This window comes from Mycteria americana, chromosome Z, assembly GCF_035582795.1.
Source record: "Mycteria americana isolate JAX WOST 10 ecotype Jacksonville Zoo and Gardens chromosome Z, USCA_MyAme_1.0, whole genome shotgun sequence".
NCBI lineage: Eukaryota > Metazoa > Chordata > Aves > Ciconiiformes > Ciconiidae > Mycteria > Mycteria americana.
The window spans coordinates 10120882-10140439 of NC_134396.1; the positions used below are offsets into that span (position 1 = coordinate 10120882).

The 19558-nt window shown below is 36.1% G+C and overlaps 1 protein-coding gene across 1 annotated transcript in view; it reads right to left on the bottom strand.

Moving 5' to 3' along the window:
• HCN1 (hyperpolarization activated cyclic nucleotide gated potassium channel 1) overlaps nt 1-19558 on the bottom strand; it is a 208130-nt gene that overhangs the window by 176058 nt on the left and 12514 nt on the right. Inside the window, exon 2 of the mRNA XM_075527431.1 lies at nt 7384-7807. Within this exon, the coding sequence (XP_075383546.1) occupies nt 7384-7807 (424 nt within the window). The remainder of the gene's footprint in view (nt 1-7383; nt 7808-19558) is intronic.

Sequence of the window (19558 nt, forward strand, 5' to 3'; positions counted from 1 at the left end):
CGTGCACTCACTGCAATATTGCAGTGTCCGAATGGTGAACTATGATCCAGACCAGGGGCTGCCCAACAGCTCTTTGGCCATCATCACCTTCTCCGACAGCTCTTCAGCACCAGAGAGGGAGTGGGACAACGTGGTGAGTGGCCGGCAGCTCTGTCTCCCAAGAGGACTAAACGTCCCTGACCTCCCCCCTTGCCTGACATTGGGGTGTATCCATCAGGCCATTATCCTGTGAAAGCAAAGCGGGTTTTCTGCTTGTGTTAAAAGCTTAGGATGGACGAACAAGAGGCTTTTTTCCAAATCTGCAGCCAGGAGTAATTAGTGCAAGCTCTAGCAAGTGCAAAACAAGGAATTAGCTCCAGAATGGCTTAAAAAATAATGAACAAATTAGACTGTAAAAATTCTTCTAAAAACCTGTGTTACACTTCAGTGTCAAAGACAGGCTGACACAGTTCTGATCATTTTCAAAACTGATTGACTAGCATCACCCAGAAATGCTACTGCAGGGGTGAACCCACCTTCTTGGGTCTACAGACAAAACGCCCAGCAAAAGGCCCATTACCATAAAAGCAGACAAAACTCATATAAAGAAGAAAACATTATCTTCCAACATTTGAGTTCAGGGAAATTTATCTCAGGCTATGTTCCACATGGTTCATCTCCCAGGGAAAACATCATTGCCACACAATTACTCTCTTGGTGTCAGCACACAAGAAAGGCAGCTCAGTTTGCACAGTCTTAAAAAGGGGGTAAAAAGATGAAACAAGAAACTTTACTCGTAACACTTCCTATTTACTCTGTAGAGGGATGGATTATTCTTTCCATGAAAGTGATTATGAGTAGACCATAAAGTAGGAAATTAAAAAACAGAATACTCTAGGTCTTGCTTTCATTTCAGTAATTGCCTGCTCTACAACTGTGCTGTTCTTTTTTGGCAGTATTCTATTATTAGGAGACCATGGATCATAATGCCTTCTAATTGTCTCTATCAGTTACGTGCATTTTCCTACTGTTGTATAGAATTTAAAAGAGTGAAAAATAAAAACTTGAGAGTATGCTCCATCATCTACATCAGTGATATTTCATGAATGTATGCTTTAGCTGCAATGATACATACATTTGTCAAATAATTTTCATTGAAATAAATGAAAAAGCACTGGCACAACTGAGCACAATTTACCAATCTAATGTTAAAATATGGATAATTCCATGTAAACAAAAAGGTTTACACAAAATGAGATCCATTATAATTTCCCATTTGGAAGACTACCAGTTTAGTAAAGATTGTTATTAGGTGCTCTGTTTAGCAAAACACAGGCAATAGGCTTGTAAGTTACATGACAGAGAAGAAAAATTATTATTTAACAGCACTGAGGCTTGCGCATCTATATATTATGAGACTGATTTTTGCTCGTATGAAAATGTTTCAATTCACATGTTCTTACATATTATACAATGCTTTATTGTGGAATTTAGGTATTATTTATGTATCTTTTCTATCATTTCAGTTCTACCCATATAAGCCAATTATATTTACTAAACTAGAACTACACTATCAAGACATAGTATCAATAGCCTCAACAGTATCAAAGAAAGTGCCTTTACACTCTCTAAAAGAAAAGGACTAGTAGTCAGGGTTCTGGATCTACAGGACCAGAATCTGCAGATAAAATATCCTTCTCTCAACTGCTGTCATAGAGACAGACTATCCATTAGGCAACATCCCAATCGAATTAGGGAGGAATACCAGCACTGCAAATCCTACCCAGTAATGAACTGACAGCCAGTGCAACTCCCAGGCACAAAGGAAATGTGTTCCCCAGACTGAGAAACTGGTCTGAGCAACCCTCTGCTCCGATGAAGCTAGAGAGCTCATCTTCTACCATAGCTATGTTGAACAAGGAGCGCTCTTAGATTTTGTAATTCAAACTGCAAGCAAACAGCATGGGGTTTTTTCCCTCTAGATCACACAAGATGTGGAGCTGGTCAGCCCATGTCAAGCACACATGACAACAGCTTCATCTGGTAGGGAAGACTGCAGAACAAGGAGGAAGCCCCAAGCAAACCTCGCAGGTGTCTGAGATACAGCCCAGCACAAAAGAGAAGTCAGCTGTGCAAGACGTTCATACGCAAGCAAGTATCTGCACACCAAACAACAACATGAGTAACTGGTTTGCATATTTACTTAGTCCTGCTAGGGAATACTTCTTAGGGAAAAAAAACCCAAAACCCAAAATGCCACACAGCTCAGGTTTTGATAGTTCTCATCAATCCACACACCCTGCCCCCAGACACAGACTTTATGTGGAACGATACAAATTCACTAATTTATACCTAAGAGGCATTTTCCAAGCACGACTTTCCAAAAGAATGCAAAACTTGCTTTTCTGTTTCCTTCCTGTAGAAATTGGCAGGAAATAGGGATTTTCTCCTGCTTCAGTCTTCTTAATGGTAGGAAGGCAGAAGACAACAATACAGAGGCTTTGTTGCAGAATTCACAGGCTTTGTGCCAGTGAGAGAAGGTGGGCTCTCCTACATGTTCTTTCCCCCAGAGTTACTTAATAAATTTCCTCCCCTCACTTCCTATGAGCTAGACAACTCATATTTGATTGATGCATCTGTAATAGGCAATAAAAAAGTGTGTCCCACTTTAAGCTAGTTTACTTTAAAAATGCCACTCAACCTGTACTGGTATGCTTATTTGCAGTACTTCACTAATTGATACAACTTTATTGGGCCTAGAAAATATATTTTAAACTATCTCCTTGGAGAAGAGGGATTAAAACTGATTCAAAAGAAAGAAAAAAAAAATTATGTCACCTCCCATTTCCATGGGACCATTAATTAAAAAAGTAAGTTAAACTGGATAATACCATCATTGACAGGAAAACTCCACGTCTTGTAGACACAGTCCTGTTAAAATAAAATAAAATTAATCATCCAATCAAAGATATGTGTTTTCATCCAACACTACCAAGTACCCACCTAACTCATCATCTCTGCCTTCCCACACAATTCCCCAGTCAGTGATCAAAAGGAGAGACAAAAACCCTTGACTTCTCACCTGGCTGTAGGGGAAAGAAAAAGCAGCTTGATTTTCTATAGGGGACAAAAGTCATCCATATACCTACCACAGAAACAGCAGGCTACTGAAGTAAGAGTTGTCTTCTGTTGTCCAGATAACACAAGTGTTCTTTTACAACATTTTTATTTAGGCAACAGTAATGACTCAACATCATATACACAGTATGTATTTTTGTACTGTTGGCACAACAAGGAGAGGACACCTAGTGGTGATCTGTGATAATTAGGGTTGGTACTGTGGAAGCAACAGATGAAATTGTTAATGCAGGACCTGATTTGGCAAAGCTCTTACATACTTACTTAATTTTTAAGCACTTTAGTAAGACTTAGCATTCAAGCAAGCTTGTATTTATGAGCTTTTCTGGATCAGCATTACTATGATTATTAGAAATAAATCAGAAAAAGTAGAACGAGACACATCTGTGTGATATGCTCAGAAACGCTCATTAAACACCTGAGCTTTAGCAACAGCTAGGAAGGATATCAATGCTTATGTAGGTTAATGAACCTTCAGCAAGTTTGGCAAACTGAAAACCAGATTTCAGTACAAATCAAGCCAAAATAAGTCTCAGCTCTAACTTACAATTATCACGTATTTTACTAGATGATTTTTTGCAAAACATAACATTTATTGCACATCTTGCAATAAGCATTCAGTCACTTTAAAATTGGTTCTAATTCTACATAATCAGACATCTCAGAATGAGAAAGACTTAGGGTACAGTTTTAGAAGTACCCACTTCTATTTACTCATACATCTACTAGGTCTTGTCCTGTGATTAGAATAGCTGTAAGCAAAGATATTAAAGTCTGGTTTTTAAGCAACTTTTGGAAAATGCTGTTATTTGAAAGAATCAGTAAATTTATATCATAGACAAATGTAAAGCAAAGTGGCATATCATTTGACATGTAACAATGTATTTATTCCTAATTGATCATATCTTTTATTTTTAATTGTTCAGTGATCTATGAGCATATTTAACTAAGAATAACTTACTAGTTGCATGCAAACCTATGTGAAACCTTCAGGGGTCAGCAGCTTAGGCAGTTTCATAAAATAAGTTAAAGTAAATAAGAATTAGGTCCAGTATGTCCTGTTCAGTATTTTTAGGAACCTATGCTAAAAAAAAAAAAAAAAAACCCAAAACGAACCCACTTTCAGAAATCACTGCAAAAGTATAGTTTCTGTAATCACCAATTTAAATAACAAACTTTTTCTTGCATGTTATAGTATATAATTTTGTTTAAGTAAGTAGATGATCTATTTGTCAACATCTGAGTTGTAAAGGACTGGAATATTATGTATTAGAGCTAAAAAGCAGTTTTAGGACAGTGTGAACTTGCAAATTCAGTAAGTTAATTCCTGCTGACATATCTTCTGTCCCTTTGTTAAAGTGTTTCTTCCCATTTCCACTGAGTCATTCATTTGGATAAGCTATTAACATCAGAGTGATATGAATATATCAATCAGATTTCATATATATTGCACCACAGGCTATAGCTCTGTTGCCTCACAACAGTTAAGGAGAAAGCTTCTGCAATACATACATTATTTACCTCAATATTATTCTATGTGGCTTTTAGCAGCTTGATCTTGGTTTAATTGATTTATATTGTGTGGAAAAAAATAAGGAAAAGGAACCATGTTTCATCAGTATCATATGAAAATCTTTTAAATTTTTGCCTACTCATCTTAAAGTTCAGTATACTGACCAACTAAAGTCCAGCTATGTAATACTAAAAAAGGAAAAGGTCAAAAAATTTCAACCTGCCTTTTCTGTTGGAGGATGTATAAATACCTCAGTGGGATAACAGCCTTACTACACAACCTGGTTTGTTCATCAATCAGTTTTCTATGAAGTATGCTCTTGGCAGGTTATGAAGAATGAGTTTGCTGGCTGTCCTCTCAATATTTTTGACATAACACTCATTATTCTGGATCCAAATACATAGTATTTCAGATTTATCTGCACCACATTTAAAACCAACACCTCAGCCCATATGCAAAACTATTAAATCCTTTAACTACACACAAACAGGTTCCAGTTCTGTGTCATAAAAGTTAGTTAACAGTTGCTCCCTGTTGTGCATGTGCAAACACACACAATACAGAAAAGATTAATATCATCAGCAAAGGTCTCACTGACTACCCCTATGGGATCATCCAACTATTGTTTCCTCATTCAGCAAAGTTCATCCCTACCCAGTTTTCTTCTTTTAAAACATTACAATGCTGTAACACACAATTTCTCCAAAGTGGTAATGGATCACCGTGAAGAACAGTTTCACAAGCTACATCCAAAGTAATAATCAACTACTGTGATAACAAAAGCCAAATTTGAAAATCCATGACTGCTTTCATTTCTGATATCTATAAAATGCTAAACAAAAAAAAAAGGAATATTTTTTTCTTGCACACATTTCATTTTGGGATTTATCAGAACCTGATTCAGTCTACGTATTTATTACTGTTCCCACATATTCTCACAGTCATCACAAATCTTTTTTAAAAGCAGCCAACGAGCTTCCTGCTGCTTTATTGCGGGCTCAAAAAAAAGCCAAAAAAACCCCTTCAGACCCTCTTTCACCTTCCTGAGTACATCCAGGGAGCACTATAATGTGTTATCAAACACAAAAAGATGGACTCCACTTATTTTTTCAACACTCGTCAAATAAAGATCATACAAGAAATATTTTACAAGTTTTACTAGTTGAATCAAAGGTGAAGTCACAATCAAGCAGCCATTAGCTGACGATTAAATGGACCAAACACCAGCTATTGCTGGTTTGGACCGCATGCTCTGGTCACTTTTAGTCCCACTTAGTGGCCGATTCAACTATTTTTTATTTAGAATTCCTGATTTATCTTTGACAACAGATGGAAGCGGGAAAAAAAAAAAAAGGTATTCATTTCTCTGCTTAGTAGGGCTTTAATAGTGGCAAGCTATTAATTCAAGCTGCCAGAAAATAATGTCATTGAACGCATTTCAGAAGGTTGTCTGTAAAGCACAGAGGAGACAAAAGCACAGCTTTATGGTAGAACTGCAAACTATGCTTAATCATTTGCCTTAGTTAAATTGAGTACAAAACTGCAGTGCTCTATTTCTGTGTCAAAAACACTGTTACACTGCATTACAGGGAGGCAAGAAGAAGTAGAATTTACAAAATACAGTAATAAAAAATAATGACCTATTTCAGGAGCTTTTTGAGAAACAACTATAAATTTATTAGACTTTAGATACTTAGTATCATCCAGCATCATGCCATTTTTAAATATAATCTGACTTTATCTGTGAGACGGCTTCGCATTTATGTTTCTGTTAAACCAGAAAGTGAATATAATACTGGAGACAACCAGCAGAAAAAGCATCAGAAATGGTACTAAATCATCTTCGATATTCATTTAATTAAATAAATCTTTATCAAAGTAGGTAAATAAATTTATGCAAATCTATTTTAATAGTGCTTCCATGAAAACACTTTACAAAATAATTCTCATTACACTTGCTGCAAGAAAGGTTTAGAAAACAGCAGTTATTTTTCCCATGTTTTTAGCACTTCCTTCTAAAATATATTATGATATTTAGAACTACAGAAATGGGAACAGGCAAGAAATTAAATGACTGAATCATGGTGGTATGTGCCAAAGCATTAAACACTTCCTAGCCATGAGCATGCCAAATTAGGGAATGCCATAATTTCCTGGAAATGTCACCATGCTAAATTGGCAGGCAGCATAAGGTCACGTCTGGAAATCGTGGAGTTGACAGTTTACAAGGCAATGACTCAAAACCTGAACTACCCATTTTTTTATAAAGAAGGTCAGTTTTTGATATATTCAGCCTACATACAGCCTTCAAACAATGAGCATTCTAGGAAATCTACTCAATTATAAATGGTTTCAATTTCTCCTGAAATAGAAAAATACGAACATGTATTTTAAGTTCTCTGTGATTACAAGAGTATTAACTTCATAAGTTTAAGTGCTAGTCACCAAACTCAAATGCAGATTTAGGTGGTTGCTAAAATTTCTAACATTCTCAATAGGAGCCCATCCATGCTTACTGTTCTGATGGTCCCAAACACATTTTTGGTCTCTGTTGTTAGCAGACAGAAGATGGTTACTCTGTGCTTTTTTTTCCAAAAAGGCTTTTCTACTAGCACCTGTATGTAATTACACTAATTGGTGAGTAAAATCTCTTCATTCCATTCTGGTTCTTGTGTAGCTCTTCGGAGAGACCCAACTAGTTTTTTGTAGGAATAAGATCTTAGTGAATGATGTTATAACCGTATAAATCTTACCTCTTCCCACTGGTGTATGTATCTAATCAGTCTTGAAAGGCGTAATAAACGTAACAGGCTGAGGATTTTTGTAAATCTCACAATACGAAGTGCTCTTGCTGTCTTGTAAACCTCCGAATCCATTCCTTTTTCTACAATGAGAAAGATATAATCCACTGGTATTGATGAGATGAAGTCAACCACAAACCAGCTTTTTAAGTAATTCATCTTAATGATTTTAGGGTCCAGTATTATTTCGGAGCTGTCTTCATTTACAGTACCAGTTCTAAAATTCATGATCAAGTCCAATAGAAAAACAGTGTCTGATGCCACATTGAAAATAATCCATGGTGTTGTTGTTTGTTCTGTGAAGAAAGTGATTCCAACTGGTATAATGACAAGGTTTCCAACCATCATTATGAGCATGATTAAGTCCCAGTAAAACCTAAAAAAAAGGAACAAACAGAATGTTTGATGTACTGTGGTAAAACATGCTTAGAAAAATGGTCTCTATCATGCCACCAACTTCACTTCAAGATGCTTAAACATTTTGTTAATATTAAGAAAACTCTCATTGTTTTAACTCATTCAACATATTCACAGTGAGTAGAGAAGACAAAGTAATTAATACATTTCATTATGTGCCTTCCTTCTCAAGAATATGCTTCTACGATAAAGACAGTACTATAGCTTATCACTCCATGACATATCTAAAAGGTGTGCATGTGTGGTACTCAGTAGACTTATCCAGACTCCTGTCAAAACCTATTGGTGGGTTTATATAACTAAAACTGATGTCTGGTGCCCATCAGAAGTGCTTTAGCAATGCAATTTTTTTTTAAGGCTTCTATCCAAATGGAAACCCAAATATCTAACAGATAACACACTAAATATAAGTACCTCTTTGCAAATGTACTCATACTATTATAGTGCTGGAATAAAATTAAAGGAAGAGAAAAAAAGCACTGAAGCAAAAAATAGAAACAAAAATTAGATAACATCAGAACCTTCATCCACTTTTACAACCTGAAGTTAACTTTCATGCATTTTTACAACCTCATAGTCTATCTTCTTTCAGAGCTAGTTAAGAAGTCTGGACAATAATAGCTGCAACTTGCCTAGTATAAAATGGGTACTGCATTTCACCATTTTGCTCCAGAATCACAGAATCACAGAATCGTATAGGTTGGAAAAGACCTTTAAGATCATCAAGTCCAACCGTAAACCTAACACTACCAAGACCACCACTATACCAGAAGTATCTAAAGGCTTCCCTCTAACACTGTTAGAATGCTGCTAACAGTGCTTGATACAGATGGCAGAGCGCCAGACTCATCACTTTAGTACCTATTATAGACATGGTGAGTAAACCCACCTGTTACATAGAATATACATCTATCTTGATGGAAGATTTCCAGGGGATGGTAGTATATACCCAACCGATTTTAAGAAAATTATGATAACTCCTAAATGTTAAATTGTCAAAGAAAGTTACTCTTGTTCAATAAAAGAACTGAAACTGAACTTGAGAAAGTCTGAACCCAACACATGACCTCTTGTTCTGCTTGAGAACATGATCTGTTCTACTAAACTTGATTTGGAGAGGCACAGAAACCAGTCAATAACAGTTCCTCATGGACACATTAGACTTTCTAGAAGACTAGAGGCAGCAATGGCTCCACAACTATCTCCCTGCTCTGGCCTTCCATCATGGTGGGGCCCTGCATGTTGGACACGTGATGGACATGACACCAGCACATCACTCCAGCACCGACTTCTAGGCCACTTCCATCATACCAGCACCAGCCTCCTGGCATGCAACAAACAGTGTCATCTTGGTAAAGGTTCATGGCAATCAACAATAATAATAATTTAACTGGCCGCAAAACACTTTCAGAACTATGAGTTTAGTTTTTGCTAGACTTGCACAGAGCATATGGATTACATTAGACTTCGGAGATTTCTTCTTGTATTCGCCAAATGATCCAGGTTTATAAATTCCCTTTGTTTCACATTTATCCATGAAAATACTTCTGAGTTTACAAACTGCTGATCTGAGAATATAAATAATTAACTGTAACTGTAAAACACACTAAAGGAAGAGCAGCATAGGATTGAGAGTGGAGTGAGAATTCCCAGTTTTACAATTCTTTATTCCAAGATAAACCTACAGAGATTAGGCTTGACTCATTTGAGAGAGTACATGGCAAAGTACCTCTAACCGGTACTTAGAAATTGCATGAAATAGACTTTACAAGTAATTCCCTGTGTAGCACAATGTGATTTACGTCTTACACATTTTCAATCTTACAATAAATGTGAATACGAAGTGCTATAAATATTCGGTTTTATCCAGGCTGTATATATTTTTGTGTAGCATGTGATGGTATTCACCATATCTGTACCATATCTGGCAAAAACTTCCCAATTTCTCTTATCCTTTTAAATGCATGTAATAGGCTTCTTGCTGTGCTAGATTCCTTTTCAATAATCTAGAATTACCATGCAGAAGGAACCACTAAATTCATATATCACTGCTACTATGATCTACAGGTAAAATTACCACAAACACCTTTACAATGCTATCAACCAACGTATTTCACAAAACTGTTCTGGGAGAATAAATGTCTCCAAGGAATCCTGAAAATGAGTGGAAAACAACTAGGAAATAATCACAAGAGGTGTACTTATATCTGTAGCTCACTCCTAAGCAAAGCATCGCTTGATTTCAGATTGACCTTTATGTTCCACCAGCACAGGGAGCAATTATGCAACAGAGGCTAACCAAAGCGGCACAACAACCAGCCACCCAGCCAACGTAAAACACAACACAGAACCAGGTGTTTTTATCCTACAGTAATCCGTGGTTTAAAGGATCGTTATGTACTGTGATTATGTAAAACACGCTGGAGTTCCTGATGTTGCATGTCAGCAAAAGTGGTAGCATTAGGGCTTCAGTAATAAAATAAGATTGAATGCTAAGGACTATGAGATTGTACCAGTTTTGTATTTGGATTTTAGTCCACAATATAGTATAAGCTGATTAGTTAGTAAGAAAAACTCATATTATATTATGATTTATTTTTCATTTAGAAATTAATCAGACATTTTCTTTTAGGAAGATGTTTCCAAATGCCACTCTGTTGGCCATGTTATACGATATTTTTCTTTCAGGTGAGAAAAATTAGATGCAACTCCCTGTATTGCCCTTCTGTCACCTGTGCCGAGAAAGTAATACAATGCGTTCCTTGCCTATTGGTTCAGAACATCCTATTATTCATGTAAACAAGAGTGAGCTGAAAAGCTTCACGAGACGGTGCAGGGAGCTGCTATTGAGACACAGAGGTAGCCCTTTGTTTCAAACTATTTTTACCATTATTTATTCCTTTTTGCTACGCCCCCTCCCCCCAGCGAGGATGGTTATACATTTAAAATTTACAATCTCAGAGTTACAGATTTATATAAGGTATTATAAAATGTGGACAAAAAGCAAGGAAGAGACAGGCCTATGACACAAAATTTTCGAGAATGACAAAAAAAAGATAAGAGCCTGAGGGTAACGAGATCTTTCAGAGCTCGTAATGAGAAGGAAGAACTGACCTTAGCCCCACAGCAAGCAGCTATAGAGCTTACTGCTCCTCTGAAGCTAAGTCAGTACAGCTACTACTAGTCGCCGTTAACTGAAGGTACGGAGGTCCGCACCGCACTGCACTGAACTATTACTGAAACTTTTTAAATGCTTCTAAATGACTCAGAAGTTTAATATCTCCAGGTGAAAAAAGTCTTCAAGTATTAAAAACTATTTAAAAAAAACAATTTTAAGGTGTATTTTTTCTAAATTTTAAAGAATTCTTTTATACAGAAATTTTAAAAAAAATCACGCTAATTATTACATTGGTATTCTCAAATAAAATAGTTGGATTCATAGCCCTCTCTCAGTGATCTTTTGACTCATAATTTATCTACTATACTTTCAAAACTGACAGTAATAACATGGTGTTTTTTACTGCTCTGGAACATGGTGCTGAAGCTTTTGGTAGTTTATTTATTGCCACGGGCTATCCTGCACAGAATGAGCAGTCTGTTCAAAATGAGTGCCTACCCAAGCAGTGATAAAGAACTACTTAGTATTAATTAATCAATGTTTGTACTAAGCTTAATAATGTAAGGCACTATGAATTCTAACAGGCATTTTATTTGCCACTTTATATATCCAACCCAAAGCAAACTGAGTCTTAAAGAAGGAAATTTCAGCTCTAAGTTAGTTAATTTGCTGCATAATTTGCTGTGTACAACTGTGTAAAAAGTCATTCAGATTTGCTTTCTTTATTATTTCCTGATTACTGCCCATTGACATAGCAGTCTCAATGTCCTTGAATCAGTGTACTTTGATGTATGATTATCCTTACAGTACACCCAGATTGGCCCAGCAGAAGTTGTCAGTGGTCTCACAAACCACACAGCATCTCGAAGGCACGGGGTGCTGTGACTTGAGGCTACAGAGCAGTCAGGGCTTTGCTTAAGATTAAGTTTTCCAAGTTTCCAGAAAGACTATAAAAGTCTGATTATTAAATAAAAAAGAGCAAAATATATCAGTAAAACTTCATGAAATTCAGTCACAAATACTCACCAGCCATGATATAAAGTGGAAGGTCTTTGAAAAAGATATTCATTCAAATTGCTTGTAAAAAAAGATATTCATTCAAATGGCTTGTAAAATATCTTTCAAACCAAACCTGATGCATCTGAGACATGATTTCACTCTACACATTCAGAGAATCAAGAACTGTAAAAAATTTTCACAAGCTTTCCATGGCAAACTTGCCTCCTCTTTATTTAAATATTTTGATTGACTAGCAGATGCTCAGTGAAATGAACACTGACTTTTTTTTAATCTCACCTTCAAACACAGTTCTATTGCTTTTGCTTTCATGGATCATCAGTTCACCTAACAGAGAAATCAATGTCCTATATAGAACAAAACAATCCTGGTAGAAATAACAGTAATTTAAAACTTTATTACAACATACTGTAACAAGCACTAAACTTGGTATTATCCATGTCAGAATTTGATTCTCATAGGACACACCATCTTCCTCTTGCTGTGCAACTATATTATTCTTTTAGTAAGAGAGAGCAGAGCTAGACACACCTGAAAACATGTGCAACTTGCAGATAACTACTGGGATGTGTTGGAAAGGACAGGAGGATGAAGAAGAGAGGGTTTTCTTCAGGGGACCCAAATTCTTTTCATGATTGCACAGGTGTCTGTGCTTGAAAACTTTCTGAAAAATCATCACCATTTTTTTTCACAACCTGAAAGTGAGGATATCCCCTTCTGCCCAGCTACGCATTTCCATTCTGCCCATCTGTCTCTCTCTTACACATACACACACCTAGAAGAAAACATGCTCCTTCTGGGGAAAAAGGCATACAAATTAAATATGAAATTCCTTCTATTTTAACAAGAAATATTGCATTCAACACCCTCCATGGAACAAATTCTGTTTAAATGTTGCAAGTGGAGTGCTTCCATGATTTTGGCTCAGCAGCAATATTTTATTTTAAAATTTCCAAACTTAGAATTTACTGTAACCTATCTGTGTGATCACATTAATACAAATGCATTAAGATTATTAGTGCAGTGCCACTTCTTTACATTGGCCAATTTTGTGCTAGCGAATAGGTTACTTCTGCGGTTGTGTTGTCCTTCTGTATGGATAAAACTTTCCTCATCTAAATGTACTTAATTTTACATAGCTTTAGGAAGACAAAAGCTTGGGTTTGGGTTTTTGTTCTGTTTTTTTTTTTAAAGATAAACTATTCTCCTGAAATTGTTGATTTATATTCTTTATTCTCCTCTATTTTCACTCTGACAGGTTTTAGCATATGTTAAGTAAACACAAGGAGTCTTGCAAGGCTGAAACAGAGTCCCTTTTGTGGCTCACCCTTCGGACTGTAAAGCACAGACTACAGAAGAGTACTAACAGCATCTCCTACACTTCAAGTGCTGAGGTTGAAGGGCAGAAAGGAGAAGCCTGTGACACTTTCTCAGGTGAAAATTCCATCAATATTTGCTATTCTTTTTTAATTTAAAACATATCAAGCTTAATGAACTTTTACTGACTTACTTAGGTAACCTGCCAAAGCAGCAGAAAGGCTTTCTCTACCTGCCTGAGACTGGTAAATCTGGGATGAGGCGCACCTGATGTTCTGAAAACTCAGTTTCCCTGTCCAAATTATGAGCAGTGCTGGACCTGGGAATCTTCCAGCTTAATGGTTTCAGTCTGATTCAGACTAAAAGTAATTAAAAAAATAAAACAATAATGAAGTTTTCAGACCACCAGAAATCTTCACTGGATTTCAGAGTAATACTGAAGTCCTTCACTTCAAGGTTAGCCATATATACTTAGAGATCCAATTTATGTGCCTTGCTGTTATTTTTTAAATATTAATGCAACTTCCTACCTGGTAGTAGAAAAGGAATTCAATGAGAGATTAATAAAATTCAGCAATACTCAGCCTTCTTTTTTTTATAGCTATAGAACATATCCAGAAATTACAAACTTGCACAATTTCAAACAGATTTCATGAGTTTTATCTGATAACTAAATACACTTAGCAGTGGAGATTTGCAATTTGTTGCTCAGTTGTGATTCTATGCACAAGGCAGATGATTAGATAAATGCAGCTCTTGAGGGACCTGACCAGAGCCCAGTGAAGCCAATGAACAGCAACTTACTACTTTCAAAAGGCTTTGGTTACAGCATTTGGTTGGGTTTAAAGCTTGAGACCTTCAAAGGCTTCAGACCTTCAAAGGCTTGATTACTAGAAAAGAAAATCACAGTACTGTCCATGGAAAGTGACTATAAAATTAACTAATTAACATATTTTCAGTAAATTCAACTAATATTTAAGCAGTGGGCATTTCATCAAAAGATTTTTATTCTTGGTGTGCATGCAATAGCTTCTGTCTAAAGTTTTTATAGTATTTTACATGCATTAATGATTAAGTCTCAGATTTCTGAGAAATAAAGGTACAGGAGTAATGTTGCCCTCATTGCATATGGGAGGGGAGGAAGGAGAGGACAAAGAGAAATGTAAATATGGCAATATTATTTAATAATGAGTCTCTTTGGGTTTAGCCAATAATCCCCTAACACAAGTGCTTGAATACATCTAATGTTTGCAGTTGCTTTTCCTCCAGAGAAACTTATTAAACTACAGTAGAACGAATTAAAGCCTGACTTCCATTTAACCTTGGGCAAGAACAGTGCACCAGTCAGTGGAGCTCAGATGCTGCTTTTGCACTCCCCCATCTTTTCACACTTCCTCCTTTCTTCAGCCCCATTCCTCAGTGAAAAAGCAGGGTAGTGCTCCTGTCCAGAGAGCTACCAGCTAGGAAAAAGAGACGATGAAGATTCAGGACTCACAAATGAGTTTTCTCCTGGAAAAAGCTGAATCTGTCTATGCTGACCCGTATGCTGATCAAAACAGATCTATTTCAGATCATCAAGATTGCTTCTGCATCAACATGTGTCACAGCACAAGTAATGTATCTTCCCCACATTTACCCCCTCTGTTCAAACTGTTAGACTATAGCCTCTCAGTATCAGGCAACACTCGGTGTAGGGACTCCAAATGATTTGTTTCAGTTTCATATTACAAACCCTTAAACCAATTGCAAATTCCCTCATACTGATTCTTTAAGTGTCAGCAAATTTCTCTAGTGGATCACTGGAAAATACACATTCACATTCTCAAATTAGGAATGACCACTTTACAGGCATGAGGAAAAGTTTGAAAGGGACAGATCTAAAAATATTTCAGCTGCAAAATAATCTCATATCTCACGTTGGAACACTTGCATTAATTAAGGATTTTGTAGTGACAGTAATTTTAAAAGTGCCATTTAGAAACATGACATTTAGGATGCCTCCATACTAAGTAAAAATTCAGAGGCTTAAATTGGGAGAAGCCTTCTGTAATTCTTCTCAACAAAGCGTCATGTGAAAAGGAAGGTAACTTAACCCACACCCCCTCACACAACCAAGAAAGCCAGACAGTATCACCTAATATCTTCTTCAACAGATATTTTTTTAACCAATTCAATCTCTCAATTATCAGTGTAATATTTAAAGTTTCTGCTGATGGGGAAAAGTCCATTTTCTCTATGTATCTTCAGAGAAGGAGCTGATGGGGAAGACATTGCTCAGTAGCTATTGATAGACCTCAGTCATGGGGTTTGGTGAGGAAACTGGCCTGTGACCACCAAATGAGTTGGGACAATTAGTTTTTTTGAGGTGAATAGCTCTGACAAAAAAAAAAAAAAACAAGACTAGGACCAGCAACTTGGTTTATGTAAGACACTGAGATTTCTGGTATTTGACACATATATTACCACTAACAATTTCATTCTGATAATCAGAGGTAAAACTGGGTTTGTCCGTGTAACTGTACAAACATACAGTATGTTTGGACAAGCAGCTTCAAACACGAATTTTCATTTACCAGAATGTGGTGTATCATTTCTTGAAAAAGTTCATTAAAGGCAAGACTGGGCACTATGTTTAAACTGAAAAAAAAAAAAAAAAAAAAAAAAGAAGTAGTCTTCAAATTCATGAAGGGAAAAATCAGAGATGCGAAAAAGTGTAAAAGAACTATAGATAAGTACGAAACAAGTTGATGGATTGATTATACATGCAGACTTTAAACTCCTACATCATGAGTGAAAACAAATATACATGACTGAATATTTATACACCTCTTATACACAGATGTACAAGATTCTAATGCAAGAACAAATAATTGACATAGCATAAATATATCAAGTTAAACTATTATTCCCTTTTACAATTATTTATGGCTGATCTTTGGCTCCAAAGCCTATGTTTCTTCAAATATCAAAATAAGTACTAAGATTTCAACCCTTTAAAATAAGTGGAAGTACCGTTTTAAGAATCAGTAAGTTGTTTTATTGTAATCCATGAATATCACGTTGCAGTAAATCGTTTGCTTCAAAAGGTAATTAAATCTAATTAAAATGTTTATGTATTTTAAAAATATATTAATAACATGTTTGTTGTGAAAGTAACATGAGAAACTGAGGAACTGGTGTTCAAAACAAATCAAAATTATCATTTTCTTAATTTTGCCTTATACTTTGATGAAATAGGATTAAAATATATTTCAGACACCTTTTAGAAAAGCAAAGGAAAAAGAAAGATCAAATTCACAACAGAGCAACATCACAAGTAATTAGGGTTATGTCATACACATCCCCCTTTTGCAAAACAGCTCAATACCTAGAGCTCTCACCAACACCTAGGAAAATCCCTTCGACTTTCCTCATCTATCTGTGGGCAGCTGAGCCCAGGATCTCCCACCTCTCAGGGAAATTCATTACCCCCAAGCCATACATACTGTGTCTCCTGAAGCAAGGCACACTGCTGACCTGTTCTCTTTCCCTAAATAAATATAAACTACAGCAGGAACCAAAACCTTCTTCCCAGGGAAGGCAACCACTAGACTGGAATGGAGTTCTCACTTTTTTGCTCTGTCAAAGCAGAACAGCTCTCAGAGGTGATATTGATATTGTTATTGAAAGTATCCATGCCAGAGGTGCTATGCAAAGTAAATGTACAGGTTTAAATTCTCTCCAGCAGAGGATGGAAATTAATCTGCACTTCCAACATCTGGGATGAACAGTTTTGATTCTTGAGCGGATACAGGAGACACTCACATACACACTCAAAAATACACACTGAAAACTGTGTTACTAGGATCATTGAATTGTTATTCTATTAATTTTATTAACTGAATTCATCATATCAATTTATCTATCTAAAACATCAATTAATTGAAAATACAATGAGCACAACACAAAATATTTTAAGAAATGAAAGAAGTAATCTTCCACAAGCCTGCTTATACCTTTCCCCATGTGTATTTATTATGACTCCCCTTTTACAGGGTGACACACCTTAGGAACTCTGCACTAATGAGTGGGTAGGAAGGCGAATGCTCAGCTAGGAAGTTCAATATTCAGTTTTACCATTATCTTTCAAAACAAAATTTCATACTTCATACACTAAAACATCTTTCCCTCCCAGAAATAAAATGCAGCTCTTGCACGTTTCTCCTCTTTACACCAACTATACTCAGAAATCCCCATTTTTTTCATTATTCAGCTTGTACCCAGATCTCGCTAGCCATTTGCCTTCCACAGTATTTAAACAGATGAAATGTAATTTTGACTCTTCTTTAAAATTTCCCAATTTACACACTGCACGCTCCAGTCTTACCATCCTTTTTACAGCACAGCGCTCTGCCTGCATTGCCAAAACAAATCAGTTAATTATGCAGCTAGACAGACCAGTGATCAGATAGACCTGATACTTACTTGTTTAAAACAAAAATGAAAATCCAGAAAAGCAAACAAAGCAAACAAGAAAGAGAATACATGATGTTCAAAGATGTTCTAGTTATTGGCTTAAGTAACCGCAATCTTGCTAGTTTTACCTCTGCTCCTCTCGTCGTCTTTTCATGCTCTTTACCCTCTAATGCTCCAGCAAGCTGCACACAAGCATGCCGGAGCAAAACCTCACGTACTGCTGTTGCAAGCAGCTCAGTGAAGGAAGGGTGGAGGTTTGGAATACAAACCAAGTTTCTGGGGATGTAAAATCCACCTGTGACATTTATGAACATTGGTCAGTGTAATGGAATGCAATTGCTGAATGGCCCTTTTGCAATTTAATTCAATATAAGGAAACAAAGCCATTTTTCAATGAAATGGCTTTGGTCATTCTTAACAAAGGAAACAATCAAATACCTTCCAAAAAAACAACAAAACAACCTATGTATACTCATTTATTAAATGGTTTTTTGATCCGCAAAAAACAGAACATAACCTGCACTCCAAGACATTGCCTTTACATGCAATGAGGCCTTTTCTCTTCCCAGTATACCTTTGCCAGCAGGAGTACTGCAAGTCATATCCATTGCTTGGCTGTAATTAAAAAACTAGGTTCCATTACATTTTGTCATAGATATACACAACACTGAAATAGATGGTCAAGATCGATTTCTAAAAACAATATGTATTAAATTTACAAACTATGTGTTGAAAGTATTTATTGAATTATGGCAGATTACAGGCTTGAAATACATTTGTTAATTACTGTTTTAATTTAGTCATATGAAATGGTTGTTGAGCCACTGGAAGATATTTGTTACCACTATATAGATTAATTTAAAATTCTATGCTATCTTCATTGAGACAGAACCATCTAAAGTAGAGCTCTTATACAAAATATGTATATTAGATAAAGGTTTTTTCCTCCACAGTTGCCTTTATTTAAAAATTAAAAAAAAAAAAAAAGAGAGGAAATCACTTTAAGCTTCAGAAAAAAATGTCAGTTTTCAGCCTGAAAAATAAAACACTGATAAAGATACTAAGATCTGAAAATTTATTCAGACTTAACCACAGGCTTTGTTATATGGTTCACCTATAAATATTTATCAGAAAAAATATAAAAGGGAATTATTTAATAATCTACTTCTCCACTTTATATTTTGATAGAGTGTTTTGTTTTTCAGAGCTGACTTTGAAGTCTCTTGGTACAAAAATTCTCTTTCTCCTATCTTCGGGCGTTCAGTCGTAGACCATGTTCCTTAACAACGGCAGAGCCCCCGTGCTGCCCTCGAGATCAGCCACACAGTACAGGTTAAGGGTGACGGGGGAAAGTGTTTGCCCGCAAGTCAAGTTGCCTATAATTGTAGCCACTGATACGCGGCTCTAAAATAAGTTCTCAAAGAAACTTTCGTCAGAGACCTATGACCTGAACTATAAACAACAGCGAAAGTACCAAGGAAGCTATTTACTCCCATACAGACAGATGACTGTTGCTTTGATACAGCAAAATAAAAAGAGCTTCCCTTTACCGTGGTGAATAAACACCAGATGTCCATCTTTATCTTCCATCCATATTCACTCAAAATGAAGTTGTCTAAATATAATAAATAGGTTTCTGGCTTTCAGCAAATGAAAACATTTTACTTTGGAGATCTCACTAGAGGTTTTAGCCACAAGCCAATATTCCTCAGAAAGATAAAATTTAATTTAGCCAAATATTTGTGTTTCATTTTTGGAGGACAGTAAGTTATGAACTATTCAAACATGTTTAAGCTAAAGATG